General features: G+C 41.5%; 1 protein-coding gene across 6 annotated transcripts in view; it reads left to right on the top strand.

The window, feature by feature from the left end:
- The window catches only part of ASAP2 (ArfGAP with SH3 domain, ankyrin repeat and PH domain 2), a 94476-nt gene that overhangs the window by 48751 nt on the left and 22229 nt on the right, over positions 1-23496 (top strand). For 5 of the 6 annotated variants that reach the window (XM_077926353.1, XM_077926354.1, XM_028722498.2 and 2 more), the window contains 9 exons: positions 2777-2852; positions 3515-3601; positions 7420-7523; positions 7924-7993; positions 16600-16687; positions 19574-19622; positions 20306-20472; positions 21490-21623; positions 23210-23304. In XM_077926353.1, coding sequence (XP_077782479.1) covers positions 2777-2852; positions 3515-3601; positions 7420-7523; positions 7924-7993; positions 16600-16687; positions 19574-19622; positions 20306-20472; positions 21490-21623; positions 23210-23304 — 870 coding nt within the window. The remainder of the gene's footprint in view (positions 1-2776; positions 2853-3514; positions 3602-7419; positions 7524-7923; positions 7994-16599; positions 16688-19573; positions 19623-20305; positions 20473-21489; positions 21624-23209; positions 23305-23496) is intronic. The other variant, XM_028722501.2, reaches the window with a different exon arrangement.

Below are 23496 nucleotides of genomic sequence, written 5' to 3'. Positions count from 1 at the left end.
TTCCACATGGCCATTTGGCATGATTAGTAATCTGCGAAAAGGAATGAGGCATGTCAGCTATACCACCCCTCGTATTTTGCAGAATGTGTCTAGCGACTGACAGGAGTTCTGTTTCACAGGGATGGGAAAAGCACACCGTTGGGAACAGTGCGCCAAGAGCCCTGGCTTTTCACTCGTTTTTAGCACCTGCTTCCCAAAGGGTGGATGTTTTAAAAGTGGGAGTAGAGCACTTAACAGCCAGTCAAGTCACCAATACACTTTATGTAGGAAGTTGCCTTATTCTGGGTCAGAGCATCTCTCTCTCTCTCTCTCTCTCTCTCTCTCTCTCTCTCTCTCTCTCTCAGTATTGTCTACACATTGATGTTCAGTGGCTGTCTGGGGTTTCAGACAGGGGTCTCTCCACCCCTGCCAGGAGGTGCTGGAAATTGTAATAATAATAATAATTTATTATTTATACCCAGCCCATCTGGCTGGGTTTCCCTAGAACCTGGAACTTTCTGCTTGCAGAACATATGCAGTCCCTCTGAACCATGCCCCTTTATCGAAATACACATTCTGTGATTTGTTCCGTTCTGTACAGTATTGTCTTTTTAGAGTGGAATCATTTTTATAAAGCATTTTTTTCAAATATACAGACGCAATAAAACCAAAAGCCCAGCAAAAGAAATGAAATGGCATACGGGATAAAGATCAAACAATGGGAAAGGGACAACCATAAAAATGTATTCCAAATGCATAGTATTTTTCGAGCATTTCAAAAAGAGGCCGCTGATGGTTGTTAAGTGCCTGGTATTAACAGGCAAAATAATGTTCCACCAAACAATATGGAAAGTTTCAGACTTAGCATTGCCCTGCAGAGCTTGAAGATGAAATGTGATCCGCTCCCCCGGTGAGATGTCCCAGACGTTTTTATTCCAAAGCAAAAGCTTTAAGTTCTGTAATGGACAATCATGCAACAACCGATTAAAAAAACCATGCATTATTTAAACGCAATATTTGTATTGCTGCCTTCAAAAAGAGAAAGGAATTCTAGCCCAGTGTGTTGAACGATTAGTCAGGTGAATGAGCATGGAACCAAAGGTTTCTTCTCCAGACCTTCCTTAGCTAAGGTAATACAGAGACAGGGAGAGCGATAGAGCTTTGGTTCTGTATAAAACTCCCAAATCACAGATGTCTGTGGACTCCAAATGTCAATATTTCAAAGGCAAAGCCTTTGTGTCTACCAGTAGCAATAAATATAACCCTCCCAGTCAAGAGCTCCATAAGGGGCTCCCTTATGCACATGGTGCTCCGACATGAATAACGCACTCCATGTTTATTTGCTGTCATTCAGAGATGACCCTAACAAAAAATGGGAAGGAAAGGCCTTTCTTTTTCTGCATAGCTATGGAAGTTCTTGGAAGCACAAGCAACTGCCAAGTCTAATCTAAACATGGCTCACTTTGATGGCAGACAGAGCAATCCAAACCTCCTTTATTCTGGGGGATTTGGGGTGTGTGTGTGTGTGTGTGTGAGAGAGAGAGAGAGAGAGTTGAACTGTATGGAGGTCCCCTTTGTTCAGTTTTGCCAGCTGAATCAGCCTCCTGCTGACCACCAAATGGGCAGGTGGGAGGGAGGTCTGCTAGTAGTATCCCCATCAGTAGAGGCTCATAGAAAGACCTGAAACAGAGCAAAACGGGACTGAGCTAACCCTGGATTGTGGGCCACCTGGAGCTGGTGCAGGGATCAGACACTATTGCCTCTCCCCCAATGTTTTCACCATAATTGCCAAGTGCAGTTGGTGGCAGTGGCAGTGCCACTCCGCAGAGTCACACCAGGAAGGGGGAAAGGGGTTAGGATTGCATCCTTAGTTATCTACCAGATTCAGTGCATACGGTGTGAACTATTGGCACTGTTCTCACATCTCATATAGAGGCACAAAAACAGGCTTGGGTCATATACTGACTTGCATGTTAATGAACCCATAGAAACCCAGGAGAATATAATATTGGATGTAAACAACTGTTGTGTGGCCATGATCCAAAGCAGGAGTTTGAATGCTTTTCAGAAAATTACACACAAAACAGAGATTTCTTTGTGGTTTCAATTGCTGCAGCTCTCTCGGGCAGCAACAACTGAAAGGCAAGCTTGCCTTATTGGGCAGAACAGCAGTGAAAATCCCCAATACATCTGTATGGGCGCTGTTCCTTTACCTGAATTTCAATGACTACTATGGATGACAGCCAGAAACTCCAGAATGAAGTCATGAAGAGCGTATTTTTATTTTACATAAGAGAGAATACTTGTCCCCTTTTATTTTGAAACCCCTTTGTACCATTTCAGTCTTCTTGCTTTTTGTTAAGTTTGGGTTAGTTGGTAAAATAGTGATGGTGAAATAGTGTTTTATTAAATATTGCGATGGGGATATTTTAATCAGCCCCTTTTCTCAAAACATCAAATAGCATTTTTCCATTTCCTCATTTGAATTCTGCTCTTGTCATGAGAATCTCAAAAATCCCACAGGAGCCCAAGAGATATAGGTCAACTGTCCTCTTCCCTAAGACTATTGAATCTTGCCTGTTCCTTTTGTTCACAAAAAGGGTGTAGATTCCATATTGCAGAGGCGCCTAAAGGAAATGTGTTTTGTGATCAAGTTTCTTTACAGATTTTCACATTTAATTAGTGTGTTGCGTGCACGTGCACACACACTGATCAATGCTTTGTCTTTTCGGTTCAGGAAATTTCATGCATCTTAAATTCATTTTATACTCTTTTTTATTTTATTTTTCTTCCAAAGCTTCTTTCAGGATGGCCTGAAAGCAGTTGAAAGTTTAAAACCATCAATAGAGAAGCTCTCCACAGATCTCCACACAGTAAGTAACCATATCTCCCTCATATTACTTATTACATTTGCATACTTTGCTTTCCAACTGGAGACTCCAGAGAGTCTCATAAAATTAATAATAAATTCCATCTAAAAAACAAAATAAAGCCACAAAAAGCAGCACACACCTTCACAACTTTTAAAAATTTCAGCGGGGAAAGAGATGGACCCATAAAGGAACAGTATTCAGGGGAGAGTGGAGAATAGAATGAAAGAGAGAGAAAAGAAACACAACTTTTAAATTATGAGCTCAAAACGACTATCTTGCAAATGGACAAGGTTTAGCAAACCTTGAGGAGGACCAGTAGAAAGGGCAATTTCTCACCTCACAGCAGCCATGTGATGGTATTTTAGCCAGCCAGCTAGCCTGGCTCCCTCCCTCTCCTAGTTCTGTCTTGTAGGGCATTTGGTCTTATTGTACAGCTGTTGTGGGGGGCGGGGAGGAGATTGTCCATTGGAACCAGAAGCATCTGTGTGATGGTGCCTGAACATGTGAAGGGGAGAGCAGGGCCTTACTGTCATTCCTCACTCCCAAGTGTCAGTGGATGTGCTTCTTAAGGGTACAGGAGCATCACCTCTGCATCAAGGTTTGTACTGACAAGTAGAAGCCCTCCCAGTTTATTTCAAGCTTTTGTTGTGTCTTCGCTGCAGATTAAGCAAGTGCAGGATGAAGAAAGAAAGCAATTAATTCAACTTAGGGACATTTTAAAAACCGCACTTCAGGTTGAGCAGAAAGAGGTGAGCATGTAAGGTGATTTAACACACTTTTTTTTTTTTACTAATTTAATGGGAACGTTTATAGTTTTAGTGGTTGTATGAATTTGTTCTGGGTTCAAGGTGATCTTGTTAAGGTTTCTGCAAAGCTTCTCTTCCCCACCCACTCCCTATTTCTTGCACAAAGGCTTAATTGCTTGCCTTGCGCTTGGGTGTTATGGTAGAGAATCTGGAAATGTAGACTGGGTTTTTTGTTTTTAAAGAAAAAATAATCTGGGAGCGTTCATGTTTTGTGTCTATGTGATGGCTTTTGGAATGGCTCCCAGAGAGGAATAAAAGTGAAAAACAGATTTTGCCTGAACGTGTCAAATCTATGCAATTTGTTCAAAGACCAGTGCTATACAGGGATGAGGGAACTTGGGACTCTTCAGCTGTTGTTAGACCCCCAACTTGCCTCAGCCCCAGCCAGCATGGCCAGTGCTCAAGAATGTTGGGAGTTGTAGTCCAACATCTGGAGCATAGCTGTCAACTTCTCCCTTTTCTTGCGAGGAATCCTATTCGGAATAAGGGAATTTCCCTTTAAAAAAGGGAAACGTTGACAGCTATGATCTGGAGGGCTACAGCTTCTCCATCCCTATACTATGTGGTGGGTCCTGTATCACACTTGAATAAACTATGTGGATTTTCAGACAAAAATCACACTTCTTCATGGTCTCTATTGAGTTCCTCCTAAGGGTTCTGTGTCTTTTGTAGAGCCTCCTTCTTTGTTTTAAAAGAAATTATATCATCAATAAGATTATGCATAATGCCTTCAAAATTGAAAAACCTCTTTCACCCACCTTTGCCTCTATTAAGAGAGCATTTTATTTATTATGAGATACCATCCCCTCCCCAAAGCTGTAACCTGTGGAGCTTTCTTAGAATGTTACATATGATGGATTGAATTCTGTCTTGACTTTCAAGTCCATTTGCGGAGGAGACCGGACAGTTATGTGTAGAATTGTTGACTAATGAAAACTCACAAAGGGCAGATGAGAACGAGAAGATTCTGTTGCTAAGGCAGAGGATCATTCCTTACTCAAATTAAGGGCCTTCAGCTCCCACATGTGTATAACCAGAATGACCATAACCACTGAGCAACATCTCTAGACGCAGCCAACCCCTTAGTCACCATGGGTTTTCTTCTTCTGGGGTGCACTTAGCAATGCAGTCCACATGCTGCCTTAGAGCCTTCCATTCTTCAGGAAAGATTGTGAGCCCATGGGCTTGAATTCCCTCTCCTGGGCTCCATCACATTCCTGTGGGTTGGAGAGCTTTAAAGCAGCAATTCTCCAGCTTTGAGTTTAACATACCAGTGACTCTGCTATTTCCTGTTGCCTGCAATTGGGCCCTGGGGAGCATGAAAACCCTTGGTGGCTAGAGGCTGAGTGTTTCCGGGGGTTGTGGCCCAGAGGTCTCCGGTTCAGCACCTTCATAACCATTAAGTTCAAGTCAACGGGGCTCGAGTCCAGTGCGTCCATAGGCTTTCACCACTAGTTCTCCCAATTTAGTTGGCCTGTCTCCCTCTTTGAAAGTGTTTAGGGTGGCTGTAAGTCACACCAGTGATTGGGTTGACTTCTGGGCATAGCCTGCTAAAGAGGCAAGATTACTCAACTGGAATGAAGAACATTTGGCCTCTTCAGTAGTGGAGCTGCAAAGAAATCTGTAGCTGTTTATGCAGCTGTATGTATATGGCCACATGACCCGGAAGCTGTACGCCGGCTTCCTTGGCCAATAAAGCGAGATGAACGCCGCAGCCCCTAATGGTCAGGGATCCCTTTACCTTTATATATATGGCCATATTGTTTTTTGGGCTTATGGTTTTCAATCCTGAGCAGGAGTTTTGGTTGAGACAAAGGGTGGTATTCAGCTAAGTGTTATCCAGAGTAGCCCGATTGAAATTAATGGACTTGATTAAGTTAGGTCCATTAATTTCAGGGGATCTATACTAAGTAAAACTTAGTTGAATGTCATCTAAAATGTCCCTAGGGGGACAGTTTCCATTTCTGATTAGGATGAACCACCTTATGCTTCAGAAGCATGGAGTAAAGCATTTAAAACTATATGTCTAATTAGATTCTGTCGTATCTGATGCTGTTAGATTTAAAAGTGTATGCTGAGTGGCTTTCAAGTGCACTTGGCTGCACATCCCCAGGGTACACCAGTGGTATGTATGAAGCAAGGTCATGGAAAGTCGCTACCCCTAAAATGAATGGAAAATGATTTTTTGTGTGTGCATAGATAATTTGGATGCCTTGTTTTGGGTACATGCACAAAAAAGATACCTTCAGATCTCTGCTATTAGGGCCTTAATGTGTCTTAAACCAAGTCAGAATCCCTCTGGTGTACTATCCATTACTGTTTTGTTTTTTTGCACTGCAACTGATCTTTTTTTCTTCCTAAAATGCATTTGCCTTTTGTGACCGAAGTCTAGGAGAGTAAGTCCTTTGAATGTTTTCGTAAATGGTACATTGCATGATTGTCATGTGCATTTCAAGTAACTGGTCTTCTTTTCTGAAACATAATCTGTTGGCCTAATATTTTGCAAATTGTGTGAACATATTTTAGCCATTTAAAGGTGGATAAATTAAATCAAGGCAAGGCACATACACTGATACCGATCTTAATTATTTGAGTGCTGATCCTTCTATAGCCAAAATGGCATCATCCACTCGCAAGAGGAAAATATTAGCAGGCACTGGGGGAACACCAAAGTTTGGAATAAAATAAAATAGAATAAGATCTTGCAACGAAAATCCTTGTGGCAAAAACAGCCTAATGGAAACTGAGCATGCTCAGTGGAATGCCGAATGACTGTTGGGTGGAAATTTGAAAAACAAAACAAAACAGGAGGAGGGGGGAATGGAACGCAGTGTCTCAAATCCTTAGCTGGAGCACTTCACACTGCAATGTTTAGTTGCAGGTCAGGCTAGTTTGAAAATTATTTCCTTTGCTGAAATCCAGTTGCTTGGCTTTTGTCCGTCTGCGAGTCCCTTGGGCTCTCTTGTATTTCGTGTTGTGAAGGATGTGTGAGAGATCTGTTTGCACATAGATTAATTGACATGTATGTTGTCCCTGTTGAGTATTCATTGTTTTAAATATTCAGATGTATACTTAATTACTCTTTGAGAGTCCATTCTTTTCTCTTTTAAGCAAAAGCTGGCTTATCAGAACATACATTCGCATCAAATTCAAAACTGAATTATTAGGAGCCAGTTTTTGCAAAGTGTATGCAGCGAGATCGCAACATAAAAACCTACGAATTTCTGCTTAATCAAATTGCTGAACGATTGTGCTTTAGTGCAATGAGACACTGTATTGAGCTAAATTAACTGTTGCAGCAACGCTTGAGTCGCTACCGATTGTATGTGCTACTGAGAAGTCTAGAGGGGTATTTAAAGAAGTTAGCTTTTGCAGGGTAGTCACGATGGGACTGTCAGATCCACAGGATCGCCCCAGCATCGTGCTTGCAGTTGAAAACAAATTGTGAATGCTTTGTAACCTGACTTGTGTATTGTATGTGCATTAAAGCATTTGCCAAAAACTTGAGCTGCGAGTCTTGAGTACTGTGTCCACCAGTAAGGGCCTAGACAACCAGGTCTTTTTGATGGTGGCGATGCCTGGATTTTAAGTGGCCCATTTTGCTGCAGAGTGAAAAAAAGAAAAAGTGAAAGTTGCTTATGGATCTTTTGTCATCATCTGAGCTGGTTGGGCTATGAATAATGGGAATGTGATGGAGTTTCGAGCTGGGATTGAAACAGTGGGGTTTTTTTGGTAACCAATCTATTATTCTTTGCCTTTAGGATTCTCAGCTCCGTCAGAGTACGACTTATAGTTTACATCAACCTCAGGGAAATAAGGAACACGGCACTGAAAGAGATGGCAGCCTCTATAAGAAAAGTGATGGGTGTGTATGCTTTTTCTTTCCTTTCTTTTTTTAAGTGATAAGTACAGTGGTACCTCAGGTTACATACGCTTCAGGTTACATACGCTTCAGGTTACCGACTCCGCTAACCCAGACATAGTACCTTGGGTTAAGAACTTTGCTTCAGAATGAGAACAGAAATCGTGCTCCGGCGGCACGGTGGCAGTGGGAGGCCCCATTAGCTAAAGTGGTGCTTCAGGTTAAGAACAGTTTCAGGTTAAGAACAGACCTCCGGAACGAATGAAGTACTTAACCCGAGGTACCACTGTATGTAGCTTTGAAAGAAAAGTTAGAAAAAGAGCTTGGCAGTCTTTTGCAACAATACGAGTCATACCAAAATTTAGATCTCCTTCTCTCTCTCTTTTCTTTAAAAAATAAACAGAATCAGAAAAGTGTGGCAGAAGAGGAAGTGCACGGTTAAAAATGGTTTCCTTACAATTTCCCATGGTACAGTAAGTATTTGTTTATAGTACTCTATGCACACAGCCTGTTGCTAATAGGGGGGGAAAGCCAAATTAGGCTGCCTCTGTATTTATAGTTACAGTATCAGCCAGATTCCTTAACTGAGCATGTTCATTGAGATCATTTAACTTTTTGAAAAAGCAACAACTTGGCCAAATTGCTATGAGAATTAAATACATGCCCACTCATTTGTTACCGTGCCTGATGCTGGGTTATGAAAACAACCAAATGTTTTACTATGTTGTTAAAAATAATGAGCTCTTGTTCTGGGCAGATGGATGAGGAAAGTATAAGTGACATGCTCTGGAAAATAATCTGCTATTATGGCATCATGTTTGTAAGTCAGTGTGTAAGCCAGTTTGGGAGCCAGTGTGGTGTAGTGGTTAAGAGCGGTAGTCTCGTAATCTGGTGAACCCGGTTCGCTTCACCGCTCCTCCACATGCAGCTGCTGGGTGACCTTGGGCCAGTCACACTTCTTGAAGTCTCTCAGCCCCACTCACCTCACAGAGGGTTTGTTGTGGGGGAGGAAGGGAAAGGAGAATGTTAGCCGCTTTGAGACTCCTGAAGGGGAGTGAAAGGTGGGATATCAAATCCAAACTCTTCTTCTTCTTCTTCTAAGAGGAATCCTTTTAAGTGTAGCGTTCTTGCTGTTTTTAAAGTAAGTGATTGGGTCTAGAGACACAGGGAGCTGCTTAATACTGAGTCAGACCGTTGGGCCATATTTTCTACCCAGACTGACAGTGGCTTTCTGGGGTTTGGGGCAGGATCTCTCCCAGCCCTATTTGGCGATTGAACCTTGGGACCTTTTGCGTGCAAAGCAGATTCTCTCCTACTGACCTGTGGCCCTTACCCATCTCAGCTAGAATGAAAGCTGTTAATTCGAACTTTTTAGGCCGGTGTTAGGATGGGATGGTTTATTATTATTATTATTATTATTATTATTATTATTATTATTATTATTATTATTTTGCCATGTAATCTTTAAATTAGTTGAGGAAACAAAATAAAAATATAAAGCGGTATAGAAATTGAAAAAATTAAATAAATAATATGCCTTTTGTACTATAGAATTTGTATCTCCTTAAGGTACCAGTTTTAAATAAAACAAAAAACCTGTTTGGCTTTTTCTGTACACCTCTAAGGATGTTAAGAAGGTCATTTAAGTCTGAAAACGTGTCATAAGCAAGGACTGGTATTTGCTGGGCAGACAGGTTACATAAGAACACAAGAAGGGCCTTGTTGGATCAGACCAATGGCCCCATCTGGTCTAGCATCTTAGAATCAGAGAATTGTAGAGTTGGATGGGACCATGACGGTCATCTAGTCCAACCCTCTGCAATGCATGAATTTTTTTGTCCTAACATGGGGCTTGAATCTTGTTCTCACCATGGCAAGCCAGATACCTCTGGGGAGCCCACAAACAGGACACGCATACAACAGCCCTCTCCTCTGTTTGCCTTCCAGCCACTGATATTCAGAGGCATTCTTCCTCCTAATGCTGGTGATAATAAATATCCACTGTGAATAGCAGCCATTAAGAAATATTATTCTTCATTCATTTATCTAATGTCATTTTGAAGCTGCCCATTCCTCAGCGTGGCATGGAAAGCTAATAGCTGCGCTGTGTGACTGTCTAAATATTCATAGTCTGTATAATAATAGATTCATCGCGTGACCTACTGTGTAATATTTGTAATGCTTGGCCTCAAAAGATATACGTTTTAGCCTCAGTTTCTTCTTCCATGTAGAAATGCAACCAACAGTGTGTGAGACAGAAGGTCATGGAATTAGATTTTATGATGTTTGTATTATTATGTTCAGTTATCATTTAGACAATGTTGTTTAAAGAACAGCTGTTTTTCAAAAAAACAGAATGAGAGATATATATTTAAAACTTTTGTTTAATTTTTAAAAAATACTTATTTATTTTTAAACTATTCTTATTTCTTAAAAATAACTAAAATTATTTTTAAACTAAACTATTTTTCACAACTCTGCCTGATACCTAAAATGGGAAAGAAGCAGTGAAAGACGATTATTTTACTGTTTTCTCTTTGCCTTTAACATTTCTGCACAGCTGTACTTTGCCATATGTCCTCTTTTTAATGGTTAGAGTCACCATAGCGATCCATAGTTAAAAGTAGAAATTTTCCTTTTTTTGCTCTTCAAATTATGGCAACCCTGCTTTCTACCTTTTCCAAGACAGTTACCTCTCTATACTTCCCCCCTTTGTTCTCATTTCATACTGGCTTATTTCTGATGAGCTTCAAAACCATATCTTTTTTTTTGGGGGGGGGGGGTTATGAACAAACTTTTTTCTTAACACATTCTCATTTCCTTTCCCTTGCACATGGCTTTGCTGACATCGGTTTCCTGTTTATCACTAACCATTGCTTGCCGTAAATTCCAAATTGGCCAACTATAATTAGCACTTGTTCTCCCAGCCAGAATCAACTCTGCCGCTTCAAATGATGGTTTCTAATTCTGTTTTTGAAGCATGTGTTAGCTTGCTAATTTGGGTGTACCAACAAGCTGAGGTTTGTGTTTCACAGGAAACTGTAGAGAGCGCCACACGTAAAAAGGGGAGGGGGAGAGTATGTGAAACTGCAGTTTGGTTTCCAAACCATGGTGTGAGTGTGAAGGTTTATCTTGATTGAGCCACTGACTTTTCAAAACTGCTTTACCTAGGACTTATTTCCAATACTTACAGCACAACCCTATGCATGTCAACCCTGAAAAAGTCTCACTGAGTTTAAGTTGCAGCCTTGTACAACTTATGTGTAGGAAACTAAATATGGATATGGTTTTTTCATATTCTTTTTACACAATAACATTTTCTGTATAAAATAGTTGTTGCAGGTGAAGTGGCCCCCAATTTCCAGCACTAGATGGATTTTAAATATGTTTTGCAAAGTAAAAACTAAAAGTTTGGGGTTGCAGTCCAAATTCCTTTCGAATTCAGGGTTGGTTTTTTGAAAATCTCATGTGCCAGAGTGGATACAGTTCGTTCAAACATAGACAGGGTTGATAGATGGACTGTCTTTTGATCTGATTGTAAGTACTCTTCTCCCAAGATCTAAATTAATTCTTCTTTCTTTCACTGTAAATTTAATTGTATTAGGGCCTTCTATACTTTTCTGGGAATACCATCTTTACAGCAGGAATGGGAATAATTTATATGCTGTGCACATAGTTGATAATTCTCCTTGGACACTGCTAGAAGTGACTTCTTTGTTGGTTATGGCCCCGAGTTTGTGCAGACTTTTTTCTGTCTGGTGAAATAGATAGTCTCAAAATACAGACTTCGTGTAGTTGGCTTACAATACACATAGGTACTAAAGGAGCAACACTTGTCATCTCTTGTGTTTTTACCAGCTGATAAATATTGGCTGGTGCCTTCTAGCAAGCAGGAATGAAGATCAACACGATTGAAATTTATTGTTCTCTATCAGTAAGAAAAATTTAGCAGTTCATGGGTAACAATTCAACATATTTTCATCTTTGCAATCCACCCTGTTGTCACTTGGAACATTCTAGCACACATTTGTCAGCTGTGTGGCTCTCAAGTTTAAAAAAGCCCTTTTCTCCAGTATCCAGTCAGGACAGCTAACCAGATGCAGAAATTCTGGTACTTGCAAAATCTGCACTTTTCTCAGATACTACATGCTTGATGCATTTCAGGGATTGAGGTTACTTTGCCTTAATGCATATTAAGAATCATCAGAATGGCTGCATGCCCTGAATTTCTTCCTTGGACATGTGCCTGTGGCTCCTTGCCCTTTCAGGATAGGCCTCTGACAGACTGACTAGATTGGCTCTTCTTATGGTTTTCAGCTCCGATCTACCTTTTGCTGTGGCTCGCAGAACTGTTTAAACTTACTCTTACTCTTTTGGCATTTTGGAGTGGTCATTCACACTAAAGGCATCATTCCTTGTTTTCTGCTGTGTTTTGTTGGGTCACCTGCCATTGTTGCTGTGTTAAGGCCTTCCAAATGTTATTCCCCACGTCTGGTAGGCCTTGCCTTTAATGCCAGATATGTATCAGTACATGCGTGGCTACTGTGTAGTGGGTAAAAAGGAACACACATGCGGAGAACCACTCCATTAGTATGACCATAGTTGGTCTGAGATTGTGCTCTAGGTCATCAAATTAGCTCCTGTTCTGAGTTACACTGGCTCTTGAACTGATCTTGGTCTGGGGCAGTTCCATTTTTTTCTGACCTTTCACATTCTCTAAGGTGTGCATTGTGCCTCCCAGTTCCCATGTTGTAGAAAGGAAGATTGTCCTTTTTCTTCCTCCTGCAAGAACATTAGATGAGCATTCCTCTATTCATGTGCACTTTAGCTCTGGTGCAATTATGTTGATCTAGTTATGTGGGATAGCCTTGTTTTTGCTATCCTTAACTTGGGTCATCCTTCCACCCCAAATCACGTTGTCTTTCAAAACTTAAGCAATTTTGTGCTATAAATGCCACCCACCTTACCCCTCACTCACATACCACTTCACCCCGGCTACTTCTAACATACAAACAGATTCTGGTATTTTTTCTTGTCTCTGTCAATTATTGCTACACATCTTCCTTTTCAAATACCAAAGCTGTAGATGGATTCTGAAGATTACCTTTGTTTCTAAAAAGAGAGTAAGGTTGTTCCAGTGGATCAGATAGGAACTTTCCATTCTCCAGAATCTAAAGGAAGAAATGCCAGGCCAAAGAATGTTTTACATGCACCAACTTCCCTGTTTGCTGTGCCAACATTATAATGTCATTGTAGTGTAATGTTATGGTGCTGCGCTGAATTCAGCAGTTAGTCTGCACAGTCCTAGTCTGTTGACCTGCTGTTTTCAGTAAAACCCTTCAGGTCAAGTTTCTAATTAAATGCAATGGAAACCCTGGCCAAATGCGTTTCCTAGTCATTTAAATTGTCCTTTGTTGTTGTTGTTGTTGTGGTTAAAAATGGAAAATAAAACAGTGATTGTTTGTTTTCTTCTCGGTTACGCCTGCCCTGTTTTAATTAGTTTCTTCTTTTATTTCTCTAGAGAAACATTCAATTATCTTTTTCGCTTCACAAAGAGACATGGGGCTAATTTTCACTTTGTTGTGTTTTGTCGGTGTAAATATATTCACACTGGCCTTGGTGTAGGCTAGGCTCTGTTCACCAGCATTCATGGGTACTTGGGCTGCTGTTTCCGTGCGTGCATTTGTGCATCTCCACCCACACGCAAGCGCTTTCAATTTTATGCCTCCGAAATGTAGCTTGATGTCCTGTCTGCACTTGTAGCTGGTGTTGAATGGGATGTCTTCCCTCTCTGTGTTGCTGCCCACTTCCTTCAATTAGTGCTTCCTCACTCACTGTAAGTTCACGAAACCTGAGGTCTATTGTGAATATGCATGCTATTTGCTTAGCTGCAGGTGCCCACCGTCCAATTTTTATTTTTGTAATACAAGTTTTCCAGTATGCCAGGTTTGTGCAAATCAGTCATTAAAAAATAAATTTAAAATACAGTGGTGCCCCGCAAGACGAATGCCTCGCAAGACGAAAAACCCGCTAGACGAAAGGGTTTTCCGTTTCGGAGGCGCTTCGCAAGACGAATTTCCCTATGGGCTTGCTTCGCAAGACGAAAACGTCTTGCGAGTCTCGCCATTCCCCCCCCGCTTCCCCCCCCCTTCTTCAAAGCCGCTAAGCCGTTAATAGCCTTTTAACAGCTTAGCCGCTAAGCCTTTAATAGCCGCTAAGCCACTAAATCGCTAATAGCGCTAATCTGCTTAGCCGCTAATGGGGTTGCTTCGCAAGACGAAAAAAACGCTAGACGAAGAGAATCGCGGAACGGATTCTTTTCGTCTTGCGAGGCACCACTGTATAGGTATGTTGTTCTAAGCAAGAAAATCTGACGGTTCCCCTGTAGGCATGAAAACAGCTGTTTACCTGTGCCATACACCTTTAAAATGCTTTTTTGTAAAAAAAAATACAGGTTTTCTAATATACTAAATTTGCTCAAGAGAGATGTAAAAAAACATGTGTCGCTCCAAGCCAGGCAAAGAAAGATTGGGAATCACTTTCTTTAAAGCCCCTGTATTGGGAAGTTTTTAATGCTTGATGTTTTGCTGTGCATTTATATATGCTGTATCTTCTTCTTCTTCCTCTTTCCTTCTTTTCCTCCTCGTTTTCTTTCCTGTCTCCTGTACCTGCCAGGGCAAATGTCATTTTTATTTTTAATACAGCTGGTTATGCAAGAGTAATTCCAGGCAGAAGAGTTGTTTTAAAAACAATAATAATGCAAATGTGCCTTCAGGAACAACTGGTGATAACAGACAGGCCTTTGCTTTACACTGATAGAAACAAAATGGAAACGGGATGTGGCGACAGAAACATTGAAACATTGAAACATTGTCACACTTAAAAAAGAAGTCCACCCACACAATGCAATCCAGTCCATCTGCAGTTGGATAACATACCATTTTTATCTTGCATATTCTTCTTTTATCTGTGGCCTAGGGAAGTACCAGTTGCTGCAAAAAATCGAGACGCAAGCAGCTTCAAATCCATGTTACACTCCAGTGTTGATGAGCCCTAAATGTTTTTGCTCCCATGCCTTAACCATGTGTAAAATCTGAATGCAATCGTTTGGTGTAAACCAGCCCATAATGTTCTCATAAACCAGTTGTCAGGGGCTCAGGAGCAGAGGCAAAGGGGAGAGAGGAAATGGAGAGCGAAGGGGAAGAATCTGAGGGCAGCGGAGGGGAGAATGATAGTGACCCGAGAGATTCCATGAGCCTCTCCAGCGAATCAGAAGATTCCCAGAAGGGGGCGCCGATGGTCAGGGCAAGGGGGGTCCCAGGGGGGACGCACCAGAAGCAAGGGGCCAGCGGGGACTCCCAAAGCAGCAGCGGGAGATCAGGACCAGCTTCCCCACCAGAGCGTAGCGGGGGGGAAGAGTCCCATGTGTCAGGGCCAGCGTCTCCTCCAGCAGGGAGAGAAGATGAGTCAGGGCTGACCACGCCTCTATCGGAGAGTGGGGGAACGGAGGGGAGGTCAGATCCAGCTAGCCTCCCCAAAGGGGGAAGCAGTGACAGGAGCAGTGTAACGGTCAGGAGGAAGGTGACCGGCTGGGCGTGCGCGCCAAGTTCGAATGTACAGGCGCGCGGGACAGCAGAAAACCCGGATTGGGAACCAGGTCCTAAAGCCCGCCGGAGGCAGGGGGAAGACTCAGGGGACTCAGCGTCAGAAGAGTCTAGGAAGGGGAAGACCCCAGCGGACAGGAGGACCCAGAGAAGGAAAGAGCAAAGGAAGAGGTGGAGCAAGGCTAGAGTCTTAAACTGGTGTCTGGGGGGAGGAGACTCAGACGGAGCTTCGGCGGTCTAGAGTTTGAGACGTAGAGCTGCGCGCCGCGGCTGTGAAAGCGAAACTGAGCTTCAATAAAGACTGTTTTATATAACAACGAACTGGCGTTGGTCCTTTGTGAGCTGGGACCTAGGGCAGTTCTGACACCAGTCATGATGAAAAGATGTATTCTTAGGAAGAGGAATCCACCATAGCCTTGTTTTTGCAAATATTTACTCGCACCATAGTTGTCAAGAGTTGAACACATGAGGAAAAAAAATCTCTGTTTGCCTTTACTGTTTATGAAACGTGCCACTAATATTCTTGTGTAATGTCCGACTGCAATAGTCAATAGGAGTTTTTCTTCACGCTGCATCTCTTGAAACTGCTTTGTCTTATGTTTTTATGGTAAATATTTGCATGTAATGTTAATTGTGTCAATAACTCTTAATGGTTTATTTGTCTTTAGTGCCTACTATAACAAGTCGGAGAGCCAAATGTTACCTTGTCCTTTGGATCCTTTACAAGAGTTCAAATCATTTTAACTTAGTCTAATGCACCTTTATTACTAAAGTAGATGCTTCCTGTATCGGCCAAGTGTTGCAGCAGGAGGATGTGCTCACGAGTAAATTATAGCGCTCACACAATTATTTTATAAAGCATAAATGGCAGTGGTGTGAGTTGTACCCATTGACTATATTTCTGAATGGAACTTTAGAACAAAAGTAAATTTATCCAGCCATTCTTGACCTGCTTCCCAAGGCTCACATCTTTCTGAGGTGTAGACACATCTTAATATTGTACAGTGGTACTTTGGCTTACAACCATAATCTGTTCCGGAGGTCCAGTTGTAAAGCAAAACAGGTTGTAACCCAAGATGTGCTTTCGCCATTGGGACCTCCCAAAAAAAATTGGTTGTAATCCAAAAGAAGGGACACGCACTTACGGGTTTGACGTGGTTGTAATCCAAAATGGCTGTAATCCAAAGCGGTTGCAAACCAAGGTACCATTGTAATACAGGAAGTAGCAATTTGCCTCGTTCCTTACAGTTCAGATTGCTGTGAATTTGCCCTAGATCTAATCATTTCCACTTCCTGTAGTTTATTCAAAAGAACTGGATATCTGCCTATTTTGGTAATTTCCATGGGCATATCTTGGGTGTCTTGTATGCAGGAGGATTCTCCCTTTTGAAATCCATGATAACAGGAAAGTCTTTATACTTTATGCATTTTTACTAAGGGATATTCCTTTTTGTTTTGTTTTCTTCTCTAATCAGGCAAACCGGCCTCCTGCAAAGCTCAATCTGTTAACTTGCCAAGTGAAAACAAACCCAGAAGAGAAAAAATGTTTTGACCTCATATCACGTAGGTTTGTTGTAGGTACTTTCTATTAGTTAGTTCTAAAAATCTCCATATTGTTTCAGGGGGGGAAACAAGTTAAAGGTGAGATTCCAAAAATCAGTCTGATACATTTGGAATATGTTGCTATCAGAGCTTGATTTGTTTGAACATTTTTGCCTTTCATATATTTCACATATCATTCTTATATGTTTGTCAGTATAAACTATTCGTTTATATGTCTCAGTTTTTGTTGCTGTATTAGCCATCATTGGGTGCCCTATTCAGGTTATTTTAGGTATGCTTTCCTGATTTCTCTGCAGAACCAAATCTCAAAATCATACATGAAGCCATTATAGAATATATTGTTGAAATATTATCAGAAGGGTCATGTAATTATAAATAACTAATATTTAACAACAATTCCTTTTCTTGATCATGGGGGTTTCTTCTTTCAGAACCGGGAGTTTTGTAGCATCTTATACATATAATAGGTTTTTTATATTTTTTATTGAAAGAAAAAAAGATATATAAGTCAAGATCATACTGTGCAAACTGGGGTATGTGTGTGCCATTCTCTTCCTCACACCTTCCTCTCTTGAATATGCCAACATTCTGCCTCCACTTTCTTTGATACAGATGTTCTTTTCTTTCGTTTTCTTCTAGATGCAAAATTAGTACTGTTCTTTCAGTATAGGCCACTTGTTCCTTGAACTGGCTACAACATTTAGCCATTCATTCTTCTGTTCACGGTCTCCCCCTTTTTCTGTAGGTTCACCAAATCTGGCTTTCTAGTTAGGAACATGCTCTGATCCTTGCAGCTCCCCACATGGCTAATATCCACAGGTCATACTACACCTTCTGCCCATTTAAGATTTTGGGATTCAGATCAAAATGGCTACCTTTCTCTTGAGGAATCTTTCTGAACTTGATCATGTGCACGATAAATCCCATACTTCTAACACTGTCATACTTCTGACATTCCTCGTCCTTCATTTGGTTCTAGGGGGTTTCCTGATTTGCTCACTGACCACCAAATTGTTATGTTGCAGCCAATCTTATTACATACATTCTGGGCAACCTTTCTATACTTCGTATCTCCCAAGGCAATGGGTGGGGGACCTCCAGATGTTGGACTACAACTCCCATCAGCCCTGTTAGCCATGCTGGATGAGGTTGATATGGTCCAACAACATATGGAAGGCCAAAGATTTCCTAAGGCATCCTTTCTCTACATATTTTTTTACAATTACGCCATCCTAAGCTTCTCATGTTGATAGCTGTGCCAAATTATATAGTTCATAACTGGGGCTTGGATCCATATGTCCAAGAGGGAGAGGGGGAGATGCTCCCACTCAAATGTGGCTACTGGAGTTTCCTGTTTCTCCAGTCTCCCTGCGTCTCCCCACAAGCTGCTCTTGAGAGTCTCCTGACCTTCTCGAACCACATCTCAGAGGGCTGCCAGCCAGTTGGGTGGGGAAGAACCTGCATGAGTGGCTACAGCAGGGTCTTTAGATCCAAGTCATCTCTCTCTCTTTACAAAGGCAAACTTTCTAAACAAATTAGTTTGCAAATACAACTTTGCTGCCAACGTAGAATTCCAGAAATTTTAACTGGATACAACATGGGAATCACGGCTGTTTGGTCATGCCCATCAGCTTGTCTGTGTGATTGCTTCTCTTCAGTTGTTACTAGAAAGGCGTGACACACAACCACAAAGCAATGGCTTCTGTGCTGTTCTGGTAATGTATGAGTCAGGTCCATGGCAAACACACTGTTTTTAATCCAGCACTCTACACGCAGAGACATACGCAACTGCATGGACTTGAGGTTTCTGGAGAAGTGGAAATATGTAGGCACTTCCAGCCAGTAGAGGCTCAGCTTGAGCCAGCAGGTGTGACGTACACTATGATGCAATCCTGTGAGATGTAGCCGTAAGACTGTACAAGTCTTTTATAATAGCTTTCAGAGGTCTGCTTAGTTGTTTCAAAGGTCTGCTTTAACGTGAGAGAGAAACCTTGGGAAAACGTTTGAAAATTATTTCCGATTTCACATGCTGTGGACTTGTGGTTGCACTAAATTGAGGCATTTTTTACCATCATGTTTGGCTTGAAATATTTAAATCGGTGGGTGTTTCCACCCCCTCCTCTCCAAACAACACCATGGAAATAGAGAGCAAATGTTACAAAGCAAAGTGGCAAAGGAAAAAAACGCCCAAGTGAAAAGCAGGCAAGGGCACTATCAGGGTTCTAGAAAGAAAAATAAAACATCTCCTTGTATTGCCATGGTTGGAAGGTGGAGGAAAGAAACTGGTGGAAGTGAGTCAGGAGGAACTTGCGCTGTAAAAATGTAAAATGAACATAAAGTCCTTACTAGATCAGGTTCATCAGTCCCAGCATCCTGTTTCCAACAGTGGACAGCAAAATGCTTTCAGAAAGCCCACAATAATGCATGTCATTATTTTGAGCATTTTTTTTAAAAAAATGTAGGAAGACTTCCCCCATCTGGGCAAGAGCACTCACATTCCAGGTACATTAGGGAAATAGGATGGATGGAAAATAGTTACACAACCAACAGTTGCTGATGGTGTCATTGTATTAACCCCTGCATTGCTACACTAGCTCTGAGCAAACATTTGCAATAACTTTTCTGTTGGTGGTCTTTGGTCTGATCAAATAAGCAACCATATCAGCAGGGAAGTTATACGTGAGCCTGCCGCTTAATCCTACTTGCATCATCTGCATATATGGGTGATTTTAACCCCGGGTAATGTATTGCCCGGTTAATTTAACTCCAGTAACAACCACCAGTATCTAGTACATGAGTTTCAGAAATGGTCATGACTGTTATGATGAGATGAACTATCCAAACATTTCTGGGAGTCGACACTAGAAACATTTTATCTTCCTGTAGATGACCGAACGTATCATTTCCAAGCAGAGGATGAACAGGACTGTCAAATGTAAGTTGCATCAATAGTGGTTTTTGTTGTTTTCTTTGTGGTTTCACTTGCTCATGATAGTGGTGTCTACAGTCTAAACAACTACAGTTAAAACAACTGCTTCTCTACTGTGGAGAAAGATAATCCTTAATTCTAGCCATTATTTAGACAGGCTAGGAAGACTAAACTTTCCATCTACAGCAGAGATAGTCAATGTGGTCCCATCCAGATGTCATTGGATTACTATTCTCATCATCCCTGACCCTTGGCTTTGTTGGTCCAACAACATCTGACGGGTACCATATTGGCTCTACAGGCAGCAATGCAAATAAATGTGGAACCATGGAATTTTAATGTTTAGGAAACAAATGCCTTCCACCAGCGCCACCAAATTTCCGATTGTGGAGATTTTCAACCCTAGCCAGAATTCCTTTCCTTAGCATTAAAAACCACACACCTATCACGGCCCTTAAACTCCAGTGGGAGTTTTTCTTTTAGCCTCCTCTGTGACAGTGGGGTCATGTAGCCCGCCCTGAAGTTTTGAGTCGACTCTCGTTTGCCTCCTCCCTGTGACTGTAAGTGAGAGCTAAGCTCAGCATTGTAAGCCTTGTCTGCCTTCCTTTAAACTTTTTTCTCTGGAGGACAGTAGTGCATTTTTACCAGTTGAACAGAGAAATGGGATTTGTTGTGTTTTGTTTTTCAAGCTGGATATCGGTGCTGCAGAACAGTAAAGAAGAAGCTTTAAATAATGCATTCAAAGGCGATGACAACACAGGAGAAAACAACATTGTCCAAGAACTGACAAAGGAAATCATCTCTGATGTACAGAGGATGCCTGGGAATGACACGTGCTGTGACTGTGGGGCACAAGGTGACTTTTTTTAAAGTGACGATGTGCTGTTTCCCGTTTAAAGTTTTGGGTCCTTCTCACCACCTGTTTTTCCTAGTTGCTCAAAACAGCTAATAACAAATCATAAGCATATAGGACAATTACTGCAATTTAAGACAATCCTACATAAAAAGCAGGGACGCGGTTAGCGCTGTGGGTTAAACCACAGAGCCTAGGACTTGCCGGTCAGAAGGTCGGCAGTTTGAATCCCCGTGACGGGGTGAGCTCCCATTGCTCGGTCCCTGCTCCTGCCAACCTAGCAGTTTGAAAGCATGTCAAGGTGCAAGTAGATAAATAGGTACCGCTCTGGCGGGAAGGTAAACGGTGTTTCCGTGCGCTGCTCTGGTTTGCCAGATGTGGCTTAGTCATGCTGGCCACATGACCCGGAAGCTGTGCACCAGCTCCCTCGGCCAATAAAGCGAGATGAGCGCCGCAACCCCAGAGTCGGCCATGACTGGACCTAATGGTCAGGGGTCCCTTTACCTTTATCTTTACATAAAAAGCAGAAACCTATCTACCAACCCTCCTCCAAAAGGATAATCGATTACTGTTAGAACAGCTTATGTGCCTTAATGCTTTCACACTATTATGGATGCTGCTTTTTCCATTTTCAGTTTTGCAATTATCTGTGTAGCGGAGTCCTACAGATAATCCCAGGAGAGGGCCATTCAGAGGTGCACTTTCTTCCCCCACCAGAACTCACTTCCACCACATTGTCCCAGAATCTTGCCCCATCCATTAAAGTCAGCAGTTGTGGTTTATTTATCTGTCTATGAAAATACTTATATACCACTGTTTCTTAGAAAAAATATCAGTTTACAATAATACATAAAACCATACAGTGAAAACCAACTTCAACTAATCATGTGTTTTATACATTTTTTTGCTTTGTATGGATGCAAAATCTAGTTGCTGGGTTTATATCCCATGAAGGGATTCTGTTATTTCATTACCCTGTGTGGCTTATGTTCTTTTCCCCCTCTGTTCTATCATTTTCAGATCCTACATGGCTTTCAACAAACCTGGGCATTTTAACTTGCATTGAGTGTTCAGGAATCCATCGGGAACTTGGCGTCCACTATTCCAGAATGCAGTCACTCACGTTAGATGTGCTGGGAACATCTGAGTTGCTGGTAAAGTAAAAAATGTTTCTGTCATTCCAAAGCTGAGTTGGTGTGTAGCTGGTGGCAGTATTTGCTCATTATGGTAACACACAGTTAATGGTTGACCACATAGAAACAGACCATACCCATTTTACTCCTCTCTGTTTGCACCGGGGAGAAACAAGCCATGATTCCTGGGAGAGTGTTATGTCTGAATCAAAGTGTTATAAGAAATAAAAACTGCTCCTTTTCCCTTATGGGGTACCCAAGAGCCTATATAGAGTCCTTTTGTAGGTTCTCTATCAGTAGGAGAAAATAACAGAGGCCAACCAGAGAATATTGAGAAGCAAAGCAGCTAGTAAGCCTGATCTTTATCTTTATATACATGCACGAGGGAGGAGGAACCCAGAACAATGGTGTGCAAGCCCTTATAGATAGACTTTTTGAAATTGACACCTTGTAAGCTTAAGGCCACCCCCCACAACATCATACATACATCACAGAAGAGGCGGTATACGGCAGAAACCCTGTCTGCCAGGGCACCTGATAATGATCACTGATTGCATTACTTGGGCAGTCTGGCCATTCCTTTGTGATTGTAAATACTCAGTTCCTGAATCCAGGTCACAGACTCACCCTATTCATACACAGATAGGCCCTTAAGACAAGATTTGTGAGCAAAGAGACGATGGGGAGGTTTCCCCATTTCCTTTGTCCTTGCAGAGAAATATTTGAGGTCAATTTGGGAGAGACAAAATAGTTTCAGGACTTTTTTCCTGTACTGTTTCAAACATGTGGTTTATATATTTATATATGTGTTTGCCTGGTACAGTAAATTTATATCTTAGACCTTATAATTCTCATGACACAAAGATTTTGTTTTTCCCCAACGAAACCACAATTGTGTCCCCAAAAAACCACAGTTGATAAGTCTGTTTGGAGAAAACAAACCATGATATCTGGTTGGTTGTAACACTAAACCATGTCATTTATATCCTCTGCACACCAGTTAGGAGGAACGAAACACCTCAGATCAGCACTTAACAGCTTACCACGATGTGCAAACTGAGTCTGTGTGTGTACAGTGTTACTGTAATTCTATAAGTGGTATACAGCTACGTAAGTCATACTCAAAATCTAAGTATGGCTAATATTGGAGATCATCCAACAATAGAATCTCTTTTAAATTTCTTGGAAGAAAATCTCTCCTGTATTGCAATTAAATATATATATCAGGACTAAACTGTTTCTATAGGAACTGCGGTCACGCTATTGGAGCTTTGTTTAATAAAGCTTGTTGGTTTCATGTGTTAAAAGGACCCATCTGGGCAGGACAGGGAACTACAGATTCAGTGTTGTATCCAACTACGTTCTACTTGGAACATAGACCTATTGAAAGTAATGTTCCTAAATTTGTTGTGGAAATTAATTTCAATGGGTCTACCCTTGAGTAGAACTAGCATTGGATACAACCCCCCGAATTCTCTAAGATTTAACTTTTTAACCTTAAGTTCTTACTCTACTGGAAAATCAAGAAAATGGGTTGCTGCTGAAATCAGTTGCTTGACGTGATTATGTTAATCTTTGCCCGGTGTGTTTATTATTTCCCTTTATAGCTTGCCAAAAATATTGGGAATGCGGGATTTAACGAAATTATGGAATTTTGTTTGCCGGCAGATGAAATGGTCAAACCCAACCCAAGCAGTGATATGTAAGTATGAAACATTGAAAGTATGGGAAGCTTTTACAGTGTAGTGATTAAGAATGTGAGTTGGACAGTCCCTTGTTCAAATACTGCCCTCATTATGAACTTGCGAGTTGACCTAAAGCAAATCACTGCTCTCTCTGCCTCCAAGCCCGCCCCCCCACTTGCAATTTGGGTGAATTTATTGCAGCCGTTGAC

This window comes from Podarcis muralis, chromosome 3 (genome assembly GCF_964188315.1).
Source record: "Podarcis muralis chromosome 3, rPodMur119.hap1.1, whole genome shotgun sequence".
Lineage (NCBI taxonomy): Eukaryota > Metazoa > Chordata > Lepidosauria > Squamata > Lacertidae > Podarcis > Podarcis muralis.
Note: the sequence above shows the minus strand (reverse complement) of the source record. Positions and strands in the feature narration are given on the sequence as shown.